At 36.0% G+C, this 19,483-nt stretch overlaps 1 protein-coding gene and 1 non-coding gene across 2 annotated transcripts in view; both read left to right on the top strand.

Annotated features, from left to right (window-relative positions):
* Nucleotides 1–19,311, top strand: part of FASTKD1 (FAST kinase domains 1) — a 35,418-nt gene extending 16,107 nt beyond the window's left edge. The window contains exons 8-15 of the mRNA XM_007122274.4: nt 3,992–4,478; nt 5,686–5,800; nt 11,586–11,714; nt 14,521–14,652; nt 15,019–15,132; nt 17,289–17,427; nt 18,080–18,194; nt 18,964–19,311. Of these exons, the coding sequence (XP_007122336.2) occupies nt 3,992–4,478; nt 5,686–5,800; nt 11,586–11,714; nt 14,521–14,652; nt 15,019–15,132; nt 17,289–17,427; nt 18,080–18,194; nt 18,964–19,065 (1,333 nt within the window). The 3' untranslated portion in view covers nt 19,066–19,311. The remainder of the gene's footprint in view (nt 1–3,991; nt 4,479–5,685; nt 5,801–11,585; nt 11,715–14,520; nt 14,653–15,018; nt 15,133–17,288; nt 17,428–18,079; nt 18,195–18,963) is intronic.
* Nucleotides 2,384–2,486, top strand: LOC112064599 (small nucleolar RNA U13). Its single transcript, XR_002891559.1, has one exon. It is a non-coding gene; the product is annotated as a small nucleolar RNA U13 (small nucleolar RNA).
* Nucleotides 19,312–19,483: the final 172 nt, after the last annotated feature.

Below are 19,483 nucleotides of genomic sequence, written 5' to 3'. Positions count from 1 at the left end.
TCTGCTTAGTTGCCTGTTTTAAGGCATATTAAGTTTTTAAATTTGAAATTTTAAAAATAAAATAGTTGGGGGTAATGTTAGTGAAAAAGTGTTTTCATACAGATTTTCCCTTTATAATTTAAAAATTTCTGCATTTCTATGGATATAGCATTCATATTTCAACTAAGGAGTTATTGAGTTTTCCATTGACTTTGCATTATGCTAAAATGGAGTTTTCCATTAAAAACTTTTATTTTAAGGATCAGAATAATGAATGAAATTAACAGCAGATTAACCTTTTTCCCCTCCATTTTTCCATACTAGTTTGATTTCTTACTGTGATTTTTGAAAGACCAGGCACGGGACTCTATGCTGTAGTCAAAAGAGTGACATATAATTGAAAATGATTTTTACTATAATAAGGTGATAGCCATTATGGTTAAGATTTGAACTGAAGAATAAGAGGTAGCACTTTATCAGATGAGAATTTTGCATGTTAGATATGTTATAAGAAGATTCACTGTTTTCTTGAAGAAATAACTTTCTTATCAAGGTGATTAAGTACAGGATTATTGTGTCTTCATCCTTTCCATATTTAACATCAACTTTCACAAAGCCTCTATTAAGAATGTTATGTTCTAAATTAGATATCATAAACTGGCCCAGCAACATTATTTATTTGGTTAGCATGATCTTTTTTAAAAGATTAAATTACACAATACTGTTTGCCTACAGGTATGCTTACAGAAAAATAAGATAGGAGTGGGAGCATCACAGGTGATTTCACTTTACCTGTAATGTTTTTATCTACTTTATTAAAAAACTTGAAGCAAATATGACAGTGTTGAAGTTTAGTAATTCTTTTTTTTTTTAAGCAGAAGTTTTTTTTAAAAAATTTATTTATTTATTTATTTATTTTTGACTGCGTTGGAACTTCATTGATGCACGCGGGCTTTCTCTAGTTGCAGTGAGTGGGGACTTCTCATTGCCGTGGCTTCTTTTGTTGCGGAGCACAGGCTCTAGGCGCATGGCTTCAGTAGTTGTGGCACGCGGGCTCAGTAGTTGTGGCTCACGGGCTCTACAGCGCAGGCTCGGTAGTTGTGGCGCATGGGCTTAGTTGCTCCATGGCATGTGGGATCTTCCTGGACCAGGGATTGAACCCGTGTCCCCTGTATTGGCAGGAGGATTCTTAACGACTGCACCACCAGGGAAGTCCAAGTTTAGTAATTCTGAGTAGCAAGAGCCCTTACATATCTCTGTAATTTAAAATTTTAACCCTTCCCCCTCTTCAGTGTAGGTTGTGTGAAAGAACACAATCTGATTAAAATAGTTCACATAAGTGTTTGTATAAATAGCTCCTGAAACCATTTGGGGAACCCAGGGAGTTCATGTGCTGGAATAATATGTTCTTTTTTAAAAAATATATTGAAATATAATCTACATAAAATATACATATCCCCTCCACATTACCCTACTCCCTCCTCCTTCCCCCCCTTCCCCAGGTTAGCTACTATCCCTGCTTCTACTGCAGAGATTAGTTTTGCCTGTTCAGTGCCTGGCTTCTTTTGTTTAATATTTTATTTATGAGGTTTACCCATGTTTTTGCTGTATACTCTAGTAAGAATGTAACAATTTTTTTTTTAGTCTGTTCTAATGTTGATAGATATTTATTTCCACTCTTTGGCTATTATAAATATTCCTGTTATGATACGTATCCTCACATGTATCTTTTAGTGAACATATGTGTGCATTTCTGTGGATATTTACCAAGGAGTATGATTGTTGGTTTGTAGGTTATACATATGTTCATCTTCAGTAGATCCTGCTAAACAGTTTTCTGGTTTTTTTTTTTTTCTTTTCTTTTTTTAACAGTTCTCCAACTAGGGGTTGAACCCGGGCCACGGTAGTGAAAGCCCGGAATCCGAACCACTAGTCCACCAGGGAACTCTAAATAGTTTTCTAAAGTGACTGTGCCAGTTTATATTACCACTAGCAAAATGTGAGCATTCCTGTTACTCCATATCCTCACCAACACTTGGTATTTTTTTATTTTCTAATTTTAGCCATGCTGGTGGATTTGTGGTAGTATTGTAAACACAATTGCATATGTAAGTTTTGGAATTTGAGGAACCACCATAAGGAAAAACATCAATGGAGGCTGGCAAGTTTGTGTCTGTTGGGGGTTTATTTTCAGACAGGTATCACAAGATTGGCAAATACTGAGAGTTCCTATCCCTTGGGTCAATTCTGCAAACAGATATAGCTCTTGGGGACTTTCTTTTCTTTATATAAAATAGTATATTAATTGTTTGTGGTTATAAGAATAAAATAGTCATTTAGTACTTATTGAGTACCTACTTTGTGTCAGCCAATGGGCCAAATATTATATGAAAATCATTTTGAGATCCTTTTATACTTCATAAGCATGATGATTGGGCGTTCACACTATTGCATGAGATGTGCCTCCCTCAAACCTGTTATGATGTCAACATGTGACCCATCTGATGTGAAAAGAAAATTATTTTGAAAACAGAGAAAAGTATAAAGAAGAAAATAAAAATCATTTGTAAGCCCTTTCATCTACGGTCAACAGTTTGGTTTATTTCCTTGTGGTATATACTTACATTTTATATCTGTATCTGTATCTATATCTATATGCTTTCTTTTTCCATAGTGAGAGTCATGAACGTGCAGCTTTGTATTCTGCCTTCTCCAACCCCCGCATTTAACCTTAACAGCATTTTCCTACATCATTTAAAACTATTTGTAAATGTTTTTAGTGATTGGATATTACCCATCATATGATTGTACCATAATTCTCTTAACTATTCCCCATCATTGGGTATGTAGACTGTTTTCAAATTTTAGCCACATAAAAAATATGATGAATAACATAACATAAATCTTTGCCTGCATTTTATATTATTTTCTTAGGCTAGTTTACTAGACAGAGATTGATCATGTCAAATGATATAATTACTTTTAAAGTTCTTAAGCTATACTACTAAATTACTTTCCAGAAAGTTTGCACCAACTTTTTAAGTTTACTATTAGTGAATGAGAAAGCCTGTATCAATGCACCCCTGCTAGCATTGAACATTATCATTATTTTAATATGCTAACTTAATATTTTTAAAAGTAACTCAATTTTGTTTTAATTTATATTTGATGATCTCTTCCAACACTTCTAACCCTAAAGATCTTTAAAAGCTCCCAGTTTTTAATTTGTGTTTTAACAACTGCTGTCCTGGTGGTAGGGCTTTTACCGTAGGGGTTTGGGAAAGGAGGAGTGGAGAATGGCGTCAATTGTATGCGCTGTTATCCTGTTTCTGTTTTTTTAAAGTTGGGCTTCTTATGTAGCAGAAGAAAGAAGGGAATCACTATTACTGAGTGGTCGGTCACTCTTTGCCTGTTCTAGGTCCTACCAGCTCCTGACAGGTCACATCAGAAATTCAGTCCAAGTTCCATCTCCAGCTGCAGCACTGCAGACATTGTTCTGACACTGACGTTTTGTTTGTCAGGGACTATGGTTTTATTTTTGCATAAAAAGTTGGGGCTGTGCTGTAGAACAGCTTAAGGCTTCCCTTAGTAATCCTTTAAGAAGCTGTCATTGGGCTTCCCTGGTGGCGCAGTGGTTGAGAGTCCGCCTGCCGATGCAGGGGACACGGGTTCGTGCCCCGGTCTGGGAGGATCCCACATGCCGCAGAGCGGCTGGGCCAGTGAGCCATGGCCGCTGAGCCTGCGCGTCCGGGGCCTGTGCTCCGCAACGGGAGAGGCCACAGCAGTGAGAGGCCCGCGTACCACAGGAAAAAAAAAAAAAAAAAAAAAAAAAAAAAGAAGCTGTCATCTGTGAATTTATCCAACCCTTCCTAAATTAACTTATATTTTAAGCCTATCACAACTATTAATTGTAATAATAATTATATATTCATATTTTAATACTTATATGTGAATTGGTTTTTTTGCTGTTGTATTAATTTTGTTCTTTTCATTTTTCCCTCTTTCTTTATAGTTATTTGAAAGTCAGTGTCATACCTAGTGAGATTTCCCTCCTGGTTTGTGCTCTTTCGATGCTTCCTTCTCCTCACTTAGATGAAGCGAGGATATCTCAAATTGAAGCAGTTTTACCACAGTGTGACCTAAATGACCTGAATAGTTTTGCCACATCTGTTTTAAGATGTATTCAGTATGATCCCATGTATCGGAATAATACTCCCGGGAAACAGTTGAAACTACTTCAAAAATTGGATCACTACGGTCGTCAGAGACTACAAAAATGCAGCAGTTTGAACCTGTTATGGGAAGAAGTTAAATCTTTAAAAGGAGACTGGTTTGCTGATTCACTTCTTGAAGAAACTGTTGTTACCTTACAGCGTTTGATGGATGAAATTAATTACATAAATGTTGCAAGGATTGCATCTTTTATTTCTAGAACTAACTACCTCAGTACTTCGCTACTTGATAGGATAGCCTCAGTGGTCCTTCAGCAGAATGAAAAGGTGAAATTGAAATGTTTGTTACACATTAGTTTTATATAGTTGTCAACTTCTGGAAGCATAAATGTTTATCATAAGTACTTTGAGAACTTGATTGGAATTTGAAGTTTAAAAATTAAGCTCTAGTGGGAATTCCCTGGTGGTCCAGTGGTTAGGACTCTGCATTTTCACTGCTGAGGGCCTGGGTTCAATCCCTGGTCAGGGAACTAAGATCCCATAAGCCGAGGGGCGTGGCCAAAAAAAAAATTAAGCTCTAGTTTCTGGTTCAGCAGTTTGTCGTTCCTCCCCTTAAATCCCCTTCCTCCAGCAGTGCAGATTTGGGGAGATCGGCTGTCCTCTTTTGGTTTATTACAAATATTGTTAAGATCAGCAGTCAAAATTCATTGACTAGAAGGAAATTCTTAAAATGATAATAGTTGTATAAGGATAAAGAAGATGAATGATTTTTGTTTTCTTTTTCTTGTTTTCTATAATCCTGTGATAGTTACTTTTACTATTTAAAAACTATTCAAAAGAGTGAGGTAAGTGTGAAAGCTGAGAAAATTATAAGATCTCCACTGACTTCAATATTCTTGAATTGTCAGTGTGTCTTACGGATTTATTTCTGGAACTCGTAAAATGCTGCTTTTTGGATTATGTGAGAAGACAATCACTTACAAAATCTGTTATATAGATCAGGATATGGCTTTTACTTAGAAGACATTATTTCTAATAAGTGAAAATAAAAGTCTGTAGTGCCTGCCAGTTATTAAGTATTGGATGAATGAATAAAAAAGAAAAAGAAGGAAAGAAAGAAAAATGAATTATGATTATTATTATAAACTAAGAAACTTCCTTAATTACATTATATTATGAGTCTATAAAATGTGCTGATATCATGGAAATTAGTGACACTATTTTCTCGTCATTTTAATGACTAAGGAATCCTGGAACAGGATTTTACACCGAACAAAATCAATCTGTAGCTTATCTGATTTATTTTTTCTGCATTAATATTTAGAGTTACTAGAAATTAGTGGTGGAATTAAATAAATTATAGCAAGGTAGAAAACTTAATAAACAGAATGATACATGTGTCATTTAACTGTGGGCATGTTCATTTAACTATAGGCATGTTAGATAAAGACTTCTGCTTAAGATAATAATTAGGCTAAATTTTGTTTTGTTTTGCTGAAGTTGAAGCAATAATTTTTTTGTTCTATTTTTACAGATTCATCCTTTTGCAATCCTTGCTATTATTCTTCCTTTCAGCGCCCTGAACTATGATCCACCTCAAAGGGATGAATTTTTCGGAACTTGCCTTCAACACCTTAATTCTTACTTAAGTAGGTATATTGTTTGGTGCTACACTGATGAGGAAGTTGGAGGATACTGTTGCTGCTACTCTAAGACATATTTCTTTTTTAAAGGATAGTGATAATAGCCATGAGTTTTATACCTTCAAAAAATATTTTGGATCCATTTTTTAAACTTTTTTATTATGAAAAATGTCAAACTTACATTAAAAAGTGAAAGAATTGAACAAGTAGCACCTATAAACTCACTGGTTAGATTCAGTGGTTCACATTTTATCATATTTGCTTTACTGTTTGTTTCTCTTGCTCTCTTGTTTTTTTTCTAAGCCATTTCAAAGTAAGTTGTAGGCACTGTGACTCTTTACCCCTAATTGCTTAGGCATACACCTCCTAAGAATAATGATCTCCTAAATCACCACAATACTGTTACCACACCTAAGAATATTAATAGTCCCCTAATACCTAATACACAATCCATTTTTAAATCTCTCTCATTCCCAAAGTTAGAGTGGCTATTTTGGACCCAGGATTCAATCAAGGTTCACTCATTCCGTTAGGTTATCTCTTTGGTATCTTATGGTCTAGAATATTCTCTGGTTTTTGGTTTTTGTCGTTTGTTTTTTGCTCTGCATTGACTTAAGAGAAAGATTTTTTGTTGTCTAAGTTTTTTAAAAAATAAATTTATTTATTTTTTATTTATTTATTTTTGGCTGTGTTGGGTCTTTGTTGCTGCGCGTGGGCTTTCTCTAGTTGTGGCGAGCAGGGGCTACTCTTAGTTGTGGTGTGCGGGCTTCTCATTGCGGTGGCTTCTCTTGTTGTGGAGCACAGGCTCTAGGTGCGGGGGCTTTAGTATTTGCAGCATGTGGGCTCAGTAGTTGTGGCTCGTGGGCTTCAGTAGTTGTGGCATGTGGGCTCAGTAGTTGTGGCTCGCGGGCTCTAGAGCGCAGGCTCAGTAGTTGTGGTGCATGGGCTTAGTTGCTCCGCGGCATGTGGGATCTTCCTGGACCAGGGCTTGAACCTGTGTCCCCTGCACTGTCAGGCAGATTCTTAACCACTGCTCCACCAGGGACGTCCCTAAATTTTCAAATACACAGTAAAATTGAAAGAACAATGTAACAAACATCTGTATACTGTATACCCACAATGTAGCTTTTGAATAATGATTAACATTTTGCCACATTTGCTGTGTGTGTGTGTGTGTGTGTGTGTGTGTGTGTCAGAGTGTATGTGTGTGGTGTGTGTGTGTGGTGTGTTATGTGTGTGTATGATGAACCACTTGAAGTGTCAGCCCTAAATACTTCAGGTTATAAGGACATTCTTCTATGTAAGCACAATACCAGTATCACACTTAAGAAGGTGAACAAGTACCACCTTCTACCTACTCAGTCCATAATAAAAATTTCCCAATTGTCACCAAATTTTCTTTGATAAATTTTTTTTTTTTTTTTTTTTTTTGTGGTATGCGGGCCTCCCTCTGCTGCGGCCTCTCCCGTTGCGGAGCACAGGCTCCGGAGGCGCAGGCTCAGTGGCCATGGCTCACGGGCCCAGCCGCTCCGCGGCATGTGGGATCTTCCCAGACCGGGGCACGAACCCGGTTCCCCTGCATCGGCAGGCGGACGCTCAACCACTGCGCCACCAGGGAAGCCCTGATAAATTTTTTAAAGAAACCAACGTTGAGTTGTTATGTCACTTTCTCCTAATCTTTTTTCTTCCTTGATATTTATTTTTTGCAATAGAGATTGGCCATTTATTGTGGGTTGTGCCACATTCTGCATTTGTCTGAGTGCTTTCTTTTAACTTGCTCCTCCATCTCCTGTGCTCCTAGTAAACTGGAAGTTAGTTATAGATGTTTGATTAGATTCAGATTAAACATTTTCAGCAAAAAATGCCTTTATGTGGTGCTGTATACCTGATATTTGTATCATTTCTGGAGACATATCACGTTTGATTGTTGTCAATTTTAAAAGTTTGTTCATTTTTTAAATAGAAAATAAATATTTCTTAAGGTCCTATGTAGATGTTTATTAATTGTCAGAAAGGTTGCTGCTCTGGTGCTGATTATTATGTGTCTCTTTAAAAAGTCTAAATAGTGTTTGAGTACCAGAAAAAAGTGGAGTAGAAATATTCCTTCCTACTGTTGGCCTTAGCAGAAGCAGTACGTGAGGGTAGCAGAAGCAGGAAATTATTTTTTTCTTTTCATTCTTTATTTTGGTCCTGAATTGTATTTCTTTCTGTTTGGCCTTAAAGAAAAAGGTTTTATGCTGCTTCTCTTCTCAGACCCACATGTCTTACTTGTCAATATAGTGTGTTTTAGAAGTAAAATGTCTGGCTCAGTAGTTACTACTTTTTCAGTCAGCATTCACCAAGTACTTATTGTCAGGCAGTCTTTAGTCACTGGAGATATAGGAGAGAATAAGAACAGGTAGACTCTACCATTGTTGATTTTACTTTCTGATGGGGTGAAACTGGCATAGACAATAAACAAATATATAAGGTGAAATGGTGATTAGTACTTAAGACCACTAGAGCAGGGTAGGTGTGTAGGATGGAGGATAGTGAGGTGGGCTGGATGGAGGGAGGAGGTGTCATTGACCGTGGATTGAATGAAGTGAGACACTGGTCAGGATGATGTCTCAAAAAATCTAAACAATCATCATCAAAAAATCTAGAAACAATAAATGCTGGAGAGGGTGTGGAGAAAAGGGAACCCTCCTGCACTATTGGTGGGAGTGTAAATTGATACAGCCACTATGGAGAACACTATGGAGGTTCCTTGAAAAACTAAACATAGAACTACCGTATGACCCAGCAATCCCACTACTGGGCATATACTCTGAGAAAACCATAATTCAAAAAGAGTCATGTATCACAATGTTCATTGCAGCACTATTTACAGTAGCCAGGACATGGAAGCAACCTAAATGTCCATCGACAGAGGAATGGATAAAGAAGATGTGACACATATATACAATGGAATATTACTCAGCCATAGAAAGGAACGAAATTGAGTTATCTGTAGTGAGGTGGATGGACCTAGAGTCTGTCATACAGAGTGAAGTAAGTCAGAAAGAGAAAAACAAATACCGTACGCTAATGCATATATATGGAATTTTTAAAAGCGGTACTGATGAGCCTAGTGGCAGGGCAGGAATAAAGACGCAGATGTAGAGAACGGACTTGAGGGCACGGGGGGTTAGGGGAGGCTAGGACATAGTGAGAGAGCAGCATTGACATATATACCCTACCAAATGTAAAATAGATAGCTAGTGGGAAGCTGCTGCATCATGCAGGGAGATCAGCTTGGTGCTTTGTGATGACCTAGAGGGGTGGGATAGGGAGGGTGGGAGGGAGGGAGACGCAAGAGGGAGGGGATATGTGGATATATATATATACATATGGTTGATTCACTTTGTTTGTGATGACATAGAGGGGGGGGATAGGGGGGGTGGGAGGGAGGGAGACGCAAGAGGGAGGGGATATGTGGATATATATATATACATATGGTTGATTCACTTTGTTGTACAGCAGAAACTAACCAACATTGTAAAGCAATTATACTCTGGTAAAGATGTGAAAAGAAAAAAAAAAAAAGAGGGTGACTCATGTCCATAGGTGGGGAAGAGAATCCCAGGGTAAAGAAAAGCAAGTGCAAAAGGCCCTGAGGTGAGAACATGTTTGGTTTCTTTTGGGAACAGCAGATTCAGTGTGGCAGGAGTGGAATGCGGGAGACTGAGTTGGTAGAAGAGGTTGGAGAGACAGCCAGAGACCAGCTTCCACAGAGCTTTTTGCTGTGCCTGGAGAGTAAGAAATTCCTATTCTGTCATCCAAACAACAAATACTTAACTGGGAGCCTCCACGTCCAGCATAAGGTGTTAGGCTCTATATTAGGGTATGTTTCTCTAGGCTTGTAGACCTCTAGTTAGGCTGTGTGAGACCAGCATAAATATATTAATTATGTCAGTATGATGCTCATGGACTTTGCTACATTTTTGTGGGGTCTATATGCTAGATAGTGTCTAACCATGTCTATTTTTGTGTGTCTCTAATAGACAAAATGGGACTGATATGTATGTGTTTATTCATGTATGGGTGTATACATGTGTGGCGTTCATATATATCCCCTTTTAGTAATACAACTATATATAGAAAGATGAGACTTGAAACTGAAAGATGAGACTTTGAATGTGCTCTCCTGGTTGTTCAGTTGTGTGTCAGCAATCAGAAGGAAATGAAAATACATTCTTTTTTTTTTCTTCAAATAAAGGATATAAGAGATGAGAGTTTGAGAAGTACAGCTTTGATTTTTTTTTTTCAGACTTACTGGGAAAATGTTTGGAAAATTCTTGGAGACCTGTATAAGCAAAATTCTAATGGAATAATACTTTTCTTTATTTTGAATAAACATTAGTTTTGACAGATCAATTTTGCTGGTGGAGATCATTGCTATTGACCTTGTTTGTGACTTGATCTTGCTTTATTAAGTAAACTCAGCAAAACATTGAAAAGATTTAACATCTTTTTTGGTCCTTTGTAAGAACATTGCTGCTAATGGCACATTTTAGAGGACCCCTTCTCTCTCATCAGAAATGTCTCTTGGGAGAGAAAGACAAATACCATATGATATCACTTATATGTGGAATCTAAAATATGATAAAAATGAACTTATTGACAAAATGGAAACAGACTCACGACATAGAAAACAAACTTATGGTTACCAAAGGGGAAAGGGGGTAGGGGAGGGATAAATTAGGAGTTTAGGATTAGCAGATGTAAACTATTGATACTATATATAAAGTAGATAAACAAGTTCCTACTGTGTACCACAGGGAACTATATTCAATGTCCTGTAATAAACCATAATGGAAAGGAGTATGAAAAAGAGAATATATATATATATATGTATAACTGAATCACTTTGCTGTATACCAGAAACTAACACAACATTGTAAATCAACTATACTTCAATAAAAATTAAAAAAAGAAAAAAAAAGAAATATCTCTTGGATGAAGCAAATCTGGTAAATAACCTCAAGCCTTATCTCTGGGACACATACCGTGTTGCTGGCTGATAGGTAAGGGAGGAGGTACTGGGTGAGACCTGAGCTTCATATATGTCTGTACCCAGCCTGGGCGTCTGAGAGCCCTAGAGAGCAGCACAGGACCGTGTTTCAGACTCCGGAGCTGGACTCTCCAAGTTAAATCTCACCCTCCACTTGCTAACCATGTGACTTGGGGCAAGTCATTAAACTTCTCTGTGCTTCAGTACACTCAGTTTATAAAACGGGGATAATAATCATTCCTACTTTACACTGAAGTGAGGTTTAAATGAGTTAATATTTGTAAAGTGCTTAGAAAGATTCTGCACACATTCTGAGCAATATTATCAGTATACAGAGACTGGGATCACTTATTTTTACATACTCTACTGACCCTTTGTTTTCAGTCTTTCTCTTTTCAAGGCAATTTTAAAGACTTTTAATGGAAGTATAATAATAACACAGAAATGTGTACATATCCTTACTATATATATAGTATGTGAATTTATACATATTGAATCAGCCAAGGAATCAGTAACCAGATCAAGAAATAGAATATTAGCATAGTACCCTTCTCCCCGGCCCTCTTTCCCATTCTTCACCCACCCAAAGGTAACCACTTTACCACTATCTGGACTTGTGACAGTATAGATTCATTTTGTCAAGGTTGTGTTTGTATTATTTTTTTAAAACCTGGTTTTACTTGAATAAAGTATATATTACGTATATGTGAAGCAGCTGTACATTTTAATTTTTTTTTAATCTTAATTTTGTTCTAGGTGTATTGGATCCTCTCATGTTAGTGTTTCTTGGTTACTCTTTGGCCACACGTGAATATTTTTCAGAAGATCTACTGAAGGCAATTTTTAACATCAGATTCTTAGCCAAATTAGATTCTCAACTTGAACGTATGTATATATTTTTTAATTTAATAAATTATCACTTGTATTTTATATCCAAGTTTCAGCTCTACGTACATACTAAAGCATTTAAATGTTAATGCTGGTTTTTTTTCTGTTTATAAAAGTATTTCCTGATTATTGTAGAAAATTTAGAATATAGAACAGTATAAAATAGAAAATAAAAGATTATTCATAATCTTACCACCAAGTGAAACTACCACTTTTAATGTTTTGGAGTATTTCTTTTCTGTCTCCTGCCCTTATGTGTATGTTTATATACCTATATATATTTTAAAACAAAATTTGAATTATACATATGTTCACTTTCATCTGTTGCTTTTGTTATTGAACTGTATTTTGAACAATTTTCCATGCCATTCAGTATTTTTTGATGTCATGATTTTTTAGTCTATAGAATCTGCCATTATAAGGAAGTAATAAAATTTGTTAGCATGTAGGTTGTTTCCAATTCTTCATTACTATAAATAATGATTATTATACATGAGTCATTGCCCTCATCTTTGTTTCCCTAGGATAGATTGCTAAATGTGGAATATTAGGTCAATGAATATTCTTTAGTAGTATTTTTTTAAATGTAGTGTGAATCACTTTGCTGTATACCAGAAACTAACACAACATTGTAAATCAACTATACTTCAATAAAAATTAAAAAAAGAAAAAAAAAGAAATATCTCTTGGATGAAGCAAATCTGGTAAATAACCTCAAGCCTTATCTCTGGGACACATACCGTGTTGCTGGCTGATAGGTAAGGGAGGAGGTACTGGGTGAGACCTGAGCTTCATATATGTCTGTACCCAGCCTGGGCGTCTGAGAGCCCTAGAGAGCAGCACAGGACCGTGTTTCAGACTCCGGAGCTGGACTCTCCAAGTTAAATCTCACCCTCCACTTGCTAACCATGTGACTTGGGGCAAGTCATTAAACTTCTCTGTGCTTCAGTACACTCAGTTTATAAAACGGGGATAATAATCATTCCTACTTTACACTGAAGTGAGGTTTAAATGAGTTAATATTTGTAAAGTGCTTAGAAAGATTCTGCACACATTCTGAGCAATATTATCAGTATACAGAGACTGGGATCACTTATTTTTACATACTCTACTGACCCTTTGTTTTCAGTCTTTCTCTTTTCAAGGCAATTTTAAAGACTTTTAATGGAAGTATAATAATAACACAGAAATGTGTACATATCCTTACTATATATATAGTATGTGAATTTATACATATTGAATCAGCCAAGGAATCAGTAACCAGATCAAGAAATAGAATATTAGCATAGTACCCTTCTCCCCGGCCCTCTTTCCCATTCTTCACCCACCCAAAGGTAACCACTTTACCACTATCTGGACTTGTGACAGTATAGATTCATTTTGTCAAGGTTGTGTTTGTATTATTTTTTTAAAACCTGGTTTTACTTGAATAAAGTATATATTACGTATATGTGAAGCAGCTGTACATTTTAATTTTTTTTTAATCTTAATTTTGTTCTAGGTGTATTGGATCCTCTCATGTTAGTGTTTCTTGGTTACTCTTTGGCCACACGTGAATATTTTTCAGAAGATCTACTGAAGGCAATTTTTAACATCAGATTCTTAGCCAAATTAGATTCTCAACTTGAACGTATGTATATATTTTTTAATTTAATAAATTATCACTTGTATTTTATATCCAAGTTTCAGCTCTACGTACATACTAAAGCATTTAAATGTTAATGCTGGTTTTTTTTCTGTTTATAAAAGTATTTCCTGATTATTGTAGAAAATTTAGAATATAGAACAGTATAAAATAGAAAATAAAAGATTATTCATAATCTTACCACCAAGTGAAACTACCACTTTTAATGTTTTGGAGTATTTCTTTTCTGTCTCCTGCCCTTATGTGTATGTTTATATACCTATATATATTTTAAAACAAAATTTGAATTATACATATGTTCACTTTCATCTGTTGCTTTTGTTATTGAACTGTATTTTGAACAATTTTCCATGCCATTCAGTATTTTTTGATGTCATGATTTTTTAGTCTATAGAATCTGCCATTATAAGGAAGTAATAAAATTTGTTAGCATGTAGGTTGTTTCCAATTCTTCATTACTATAAATAATGATTATTATACATGAGTCATTGCCCTCATCTTTGTTTCCCTAGGATAGATTGCTAAATGTGGAATATTAGGTCAATGAATATTCTTTAGTAGTATTTTTTTAAATGTAGTGTTTTTTGTTTTTTGTTTTAAATTTATTTTTGGCTGCTTTGGTTCTTCGTTGCTGTGCACGGCTTTCTCTAGTTGCGATGAGCAGGGCTACTGTTTGTTGCGGTGCGCGGGCTTCTCATCGCAGTGGCTTCTCTTGTTGCGGAGCACGGGCTCTAGGCGCGTGGGCTTCAGTAGCTGTGGCACTGGGCTCAGTAGTTGTGGTTTGCGGGCTCTAGAGCGCAGGCTTAGTTGTTTTAGCGCATGGACTTAGTTGCTCTGTGGCATGTGGGATCTTCCCAGACCAGGGCTCGAACCCATGTCCCCTTCATTGGCAGGCAGATTCTTAACCACTGTGCCACCAGGGGAGCCCCTAAAATGTAGTTTTGATATTCATAATTAGTGAAAAACATAGGTGTTTGTCTTAATCATCCCACTGAATGTAATAATTTAAAAATATAAAGCATGTGTATGCAAATGAAATGATTTTGTAATATGAGAATAAAAGTTACAACCATTATGGGGATAAATGAATGTGAAAAATGAATCGTCTTTGCTAAGTTCAAGCTATCAAAGTCTATTAATGTATTTTTTAAATTTCAGTTTTATGTTCATCTCTAAATATGACGGTCCAATTTCGTCTTATGGAATTAAATAGAGCAGTCTGCTTGGAATGTCCTGAATATCAGATTCCATGGTTTCATGACCGCTTCTGTCAACAGCAGTATAAAAAAGGTTTGAGTTTTGTTTGGGTCAGAAGGTAAAGCTTAATTCTAAAGTACATTATTAGGTAGTGCACTGTTTTTATTGTTAAACCTAACCATGACACCAGAGTTCCCAAGAGTGCCATAACTTGTTTAATGGAACCATTTTGTAGATGAAATTTGTGTTGTAAGGATTTCTTAATATTTAGGACACTAAACCTCTTTTGGTAGAGAGCCAAAGAACTTGTGCTGAATTTAGTGATATTGCAGGTGGTATTACAATACATGGAAGCTCTTGTTGGAAATATTAATCTATTTTTCAGTTTGTAGATATGGGATGATTTTCATTCAAAAGCTGATTATTTTAAGTGAACTAATTATTTTTATTTTCCTGAAGATTTTGGCAGTATGAATGGAGCACAACAGCAGATTTATATAATGTTAGCAGAGGTACTAGGAGGAATCAATTTTGTAAAAGCCTCTGTTCTTACACCTTATTACTACACAATAGGTAAGTCTTTGGTAGGTTATTAGCTACTTTCAGAAAGCCAAACTAAACAGAATCATCTCATCAATTGGAATTTTAAAACTTTTTTTTGAATTTTTTCGTTATCTTGGAAATTTTCAGGAAATTCCCTGGTGATCCAGTGGTTAGGACTGTGCATTTCCACTGAAGGGGGTTTGGCTTCAGTCCCTGGTCGGGGAACTAGGATTATTATATCCCAAGCCCATTGTATTGCCAACTCATATTTGTACCTCATGTTGTCAAGAGGCTTATTTTTATGTGAAAATATATATAGATCATTAAAAGTAAGATTGAATTGGTAATATTTGTATGTAAGGATATGGTATAATAAAAAAATATTTGTATATAAGGATATGGTATAATTAAATCCTTAGTTCTTATAATTAAGAACTAAGGATTGGAAGGAAACACTCATTTATATGATACATAATACATGCTTATAGAAAAACCAGAAAGGACAGATAACAAAAAGAGGAAAATCACCCATGATACAAACACTCTTTACTTTTGGTGTCTATGGTTCTCCTTCTGACTTTTTTTTTTCATTTTTAATGACATTTGTTGTTTTCTTTCTAATTTTACAAGCAATACATGTTCATGTGTGCAAGCAATATGTATTTTAAAAAGTTCTGACTTTTTTAAAAACCAAAATGGCTTATTTTATAGTGTTTGTAACTTTGTTTATATGTTGTGAATATTTTTCTATGCCAACAAATATAATTATATCTTATTTTTAGTGACTGTGTAATATTTCATTGAATGACTGTGCTGTGATTTATTAAGGTTTTTTGCTGGTATGTGCATCTTTCAAACAATGCTGTAATTTCATATGACAACAACAGTAATTGATACAGTTACATATTTTTATGTTACATATTAATTATGTGTTAGATATTATGTGTTTTATATATAATAAACTTATTATGTCCCTGTAAGTTTTGCAAATTATTCTATTTTATAGATAAGGAAACTGAGGCCCAGAGACGTTGTTTGCCCAAGGTTATATAGCTGGCAGAAGGCAAAGCCAGGATGACCTAGGAATTCTAGCTCCAGAATTCATTTTCTTTATGAGAAAAGTATATTTCATGTTTGATAATTAACTTGAAGATGCTTCAGTGCCCCAGTTTCCCTTATATGTAAAGAATAGGTAATTAGGGCTTCCCTGGTGGCGCAGTGGTTGAGAGTCCGCCTGCCGATGCAGGGGACGCGGGTTCGTGCCCCGGTCTGGGAGGATCCCGGGTGCCGGGGAGCGGCTGGGCCCGTGAGGCGCGGCCGCCGAGTCTGCGCGTCCGGAGCCTGTGCTCCGCAACGGGAGAGGCCACAACAGTGAGAGGCCTGCGTACTGGGCCCGTGAGCCGTGGCTGCTGGGCCTGTGCGTCCGGAGCCTGTGCTCCGCAACGGGAGAGGCCACAGCGGTGAGAGGCCCGCGTACCGCAAAAAGAAAACATAAATAAAATAAAATAAATTATTGTCTAAATGCATTATTCATCAAGGGTGGAAAAGTAGTGATATTCTACATCTGTCATTCTGCATTTATTATTTGGAATTTGTCTAAAAAGAACTTTCCTATGTCAACTGTTTAGTTACCCTATGTACAGTTCATACAGGAAAAACAGGATACATGCTTCAATCTTTGTCTTTACTAATTTTCAGATGAGTTGGTTTAGCTTCCAACAATTGTGACCAAGAGATTTAAGGGGATTAAAATAAAACTGTAATGTGATTTGGCTTAGTGCAGTGCTAAATATAGCCCCCATGCTAAATAATAGTTTAGTAATACTTGCTGGTTGATTTTTATTCATTGATTTTCAAAGAGAGGTGATCTTGGACTAGATCATATATATAAAATGAGTTGGATAGGGACTTCCCTGGCAGTCCATTGGTTAAGACTCCAAGCTTCCACTGCAGGGGGCACGGGTTCAATCCCTGGTCGGGGAACTAAGATCCTGCATGCTGCGTGGTGTGGCCAAAATAAATAAATAAATAAATGAAATAAGTTGGATAATTAGGGAGGTACCTCATTCTTCATGTTTGTGTGTGTGTGTCTTTATATACATGTATAAATATTTAAAATATATCTTAAAATTTTACCTATAAGAATTTACCTAATTCATATTGTTGGTTCCTGTACTTTCTTATAGATTTTGAGTGTATCTTGGATAACAGGAAAAAACCTCTTCCTTATGGAAGCCATAATACAACTTTGGGAAAACTACCAAAAATACACTCGGAATTAAATACTCAAATAACTGGATCCAGACTGCCACCAGGAGCTGAAAAGTACCTTTCTTAGTTTCAGATTTTGTTTTATCTAAATGTTACATTTGGCACGATTTAATGAACTCAGCTATCAAGGATTATTTATAGTAAAATCTGCTCCTCATGTATCTCATGCATGCTTCCCACATACCTTTGCTTTTCTTGTGCTTTCTGCTTTAATCTCCATCCTTCATTGTCCAAAGCCTAGCAATATCTAAAGCACTAACCTTCAAGATGTCCTCAGTGGAAATAAATAGTATCTTCTTCTTTGGACCTCCCATGCCTCTCTACTTTTCGGATAGCACATAGCTGCTTCCTACACTGCATTACAGTTACTTACTGTGTATCATATGTTCTTTGTTAGACTATAAAGTGTGTCCTTTTATTTTTGTATCCCTCACAGTGCCTTACATATGGTAGGTGCATAATAAATATGTATTGGACAAAGAAACAAATAGATGAAAGCATGCAGATACTTACTATAATTTGGTTTAATTCTAATGAATCGGATTACTTGTCATTAATTACTAATTTAAGTAGAAAAATAACTTAGTATACTCATTTATTCATTTGGCAGTTTTTAGTTTATAAAGATGCACCCTTGTTCCTGAAAGACTTATAATTGTTCAGTTTCTCAATTTCAGAAGTAAATATTTATTTTCATCTTATGTAGGATTGCTTTGGAATTTTTGGATTCGAGAGCATTTTGTAGAAACATCCCTCATTTAAAAGGAAAATCTGCTATGAAAAAACGACACTTGGAAATTTTGGGCTATCATGTAATTCAGGTATGAAATACTTCTGTAATTCAGCCTTTAAAAAAACCCAGAGGGCTTCCCTGGTGGCGCAGTGGTTGGGAGTCCGCCGGCCGATGCAGGGGACACGGGTTCGTGCCCTGGTCCGGGAAGATCCCACATGCCGCGTAGCGGCTGGGCCCGTGAGCCATGGCCGCTGAGCCTGCGCGTCCGGAGCCTGTGCTCCGCAACGGGAGAGGCCACAGCAGTGAGAGGCCCGCATACCGCTAAAAAAAAAAAACCAAAACAAAAAACCCAGTGACACTGGCTTTACATGTGTCCCCTTTTAAGGTGAAAGTTGTAGAATTACCTTTTTTTTAATATTAAAAACTGTATTAAAATCTCTCTGAAATAGAACACACTGTTTTTTTTTTTTAAGAATAGTAAATAAAAATAATTTTTAAAATTGTCTCTAGAAGATCTCGACTTTTATATTCATCTTACAATAAAGAGAGGCACTATTGAGATGGATGGAGTTATAAGAGAAAAAGGCTAGTGTATAAATATAAGAAAGGCACATGGGAAAAAATGTCCATTGTTGGTATTGTAGGAACGGGAGGATGAAAGGAGCTGTGAAGCAGAAAAGGGTCTTCCAGGTGTTGTCAAGAAGAAGGCAACCTTCCAAATAGGGTTCAAAGGCTATGCTTATGTAAACTAATGTCTTAGGGTTCCTATAGCTCTTCTCAGTATTCTTAGAGGTCTTCCCTGATGTTTTTTGTTGCTGCTTTTGAGCTTTCATTCAGACTACATTACTTATTTACAGATCCCTCATTTTGAATGGAACTCTATGGCACTGTCAACAAAGAATGCTCGAATGGACTACCTGAGAGAACGGATATTTGGAGAAGGCAAATCATCATCATAGTTTTTATTGAAAATTAGTTATCATGGTGTGTCATATTTGGACTTATTTTAATTAAGTGGCTTGATTCAATTAAAAAATAATGTAGAATTGATTTCTATGTCAATTAATACCTATTAAAATAAACAGACATTTTACAATGGACTACTTTCTCTACTATCTAGTTGGGAAATTGTTTAAAATTCTTAATATAAAAGACATGTGGCTTTTAAGAAACTTAAGTAGTATATAGTTCATTCTTTGAGTGCATACTATGTGGCAGGAACTATATTATTATTTTTAAATTTTTTTAAATTTAAATGAGACCCATTTATTATACTCCTTAAATAGCATTTCCAAAGTTTTCTTACAGCATATAATCTTTAATGTACAGGATTCTTGTTATATCTTGAAGCATGAGGAAAGGTTTTTGCTATTTTAA

The sequence above is a fragment of the Physeter macrocephalus genome, chromosome 2, assembly GCF_002837175.3.
Source record: "Physeter macrocephalus isolate SW-GA chromosome 2, ASM283717v5, whole genome shotgun sequence".
Lineage (NCBI taxonomy): Eukaryota > Metazoa > Chordata > Mammalia > Artiodactyla > Physeteridae > Physeter > Physeter macrocephalus.
This window is presented reverse-complemented; position numbering and strand designations above follow the sequence as displayed.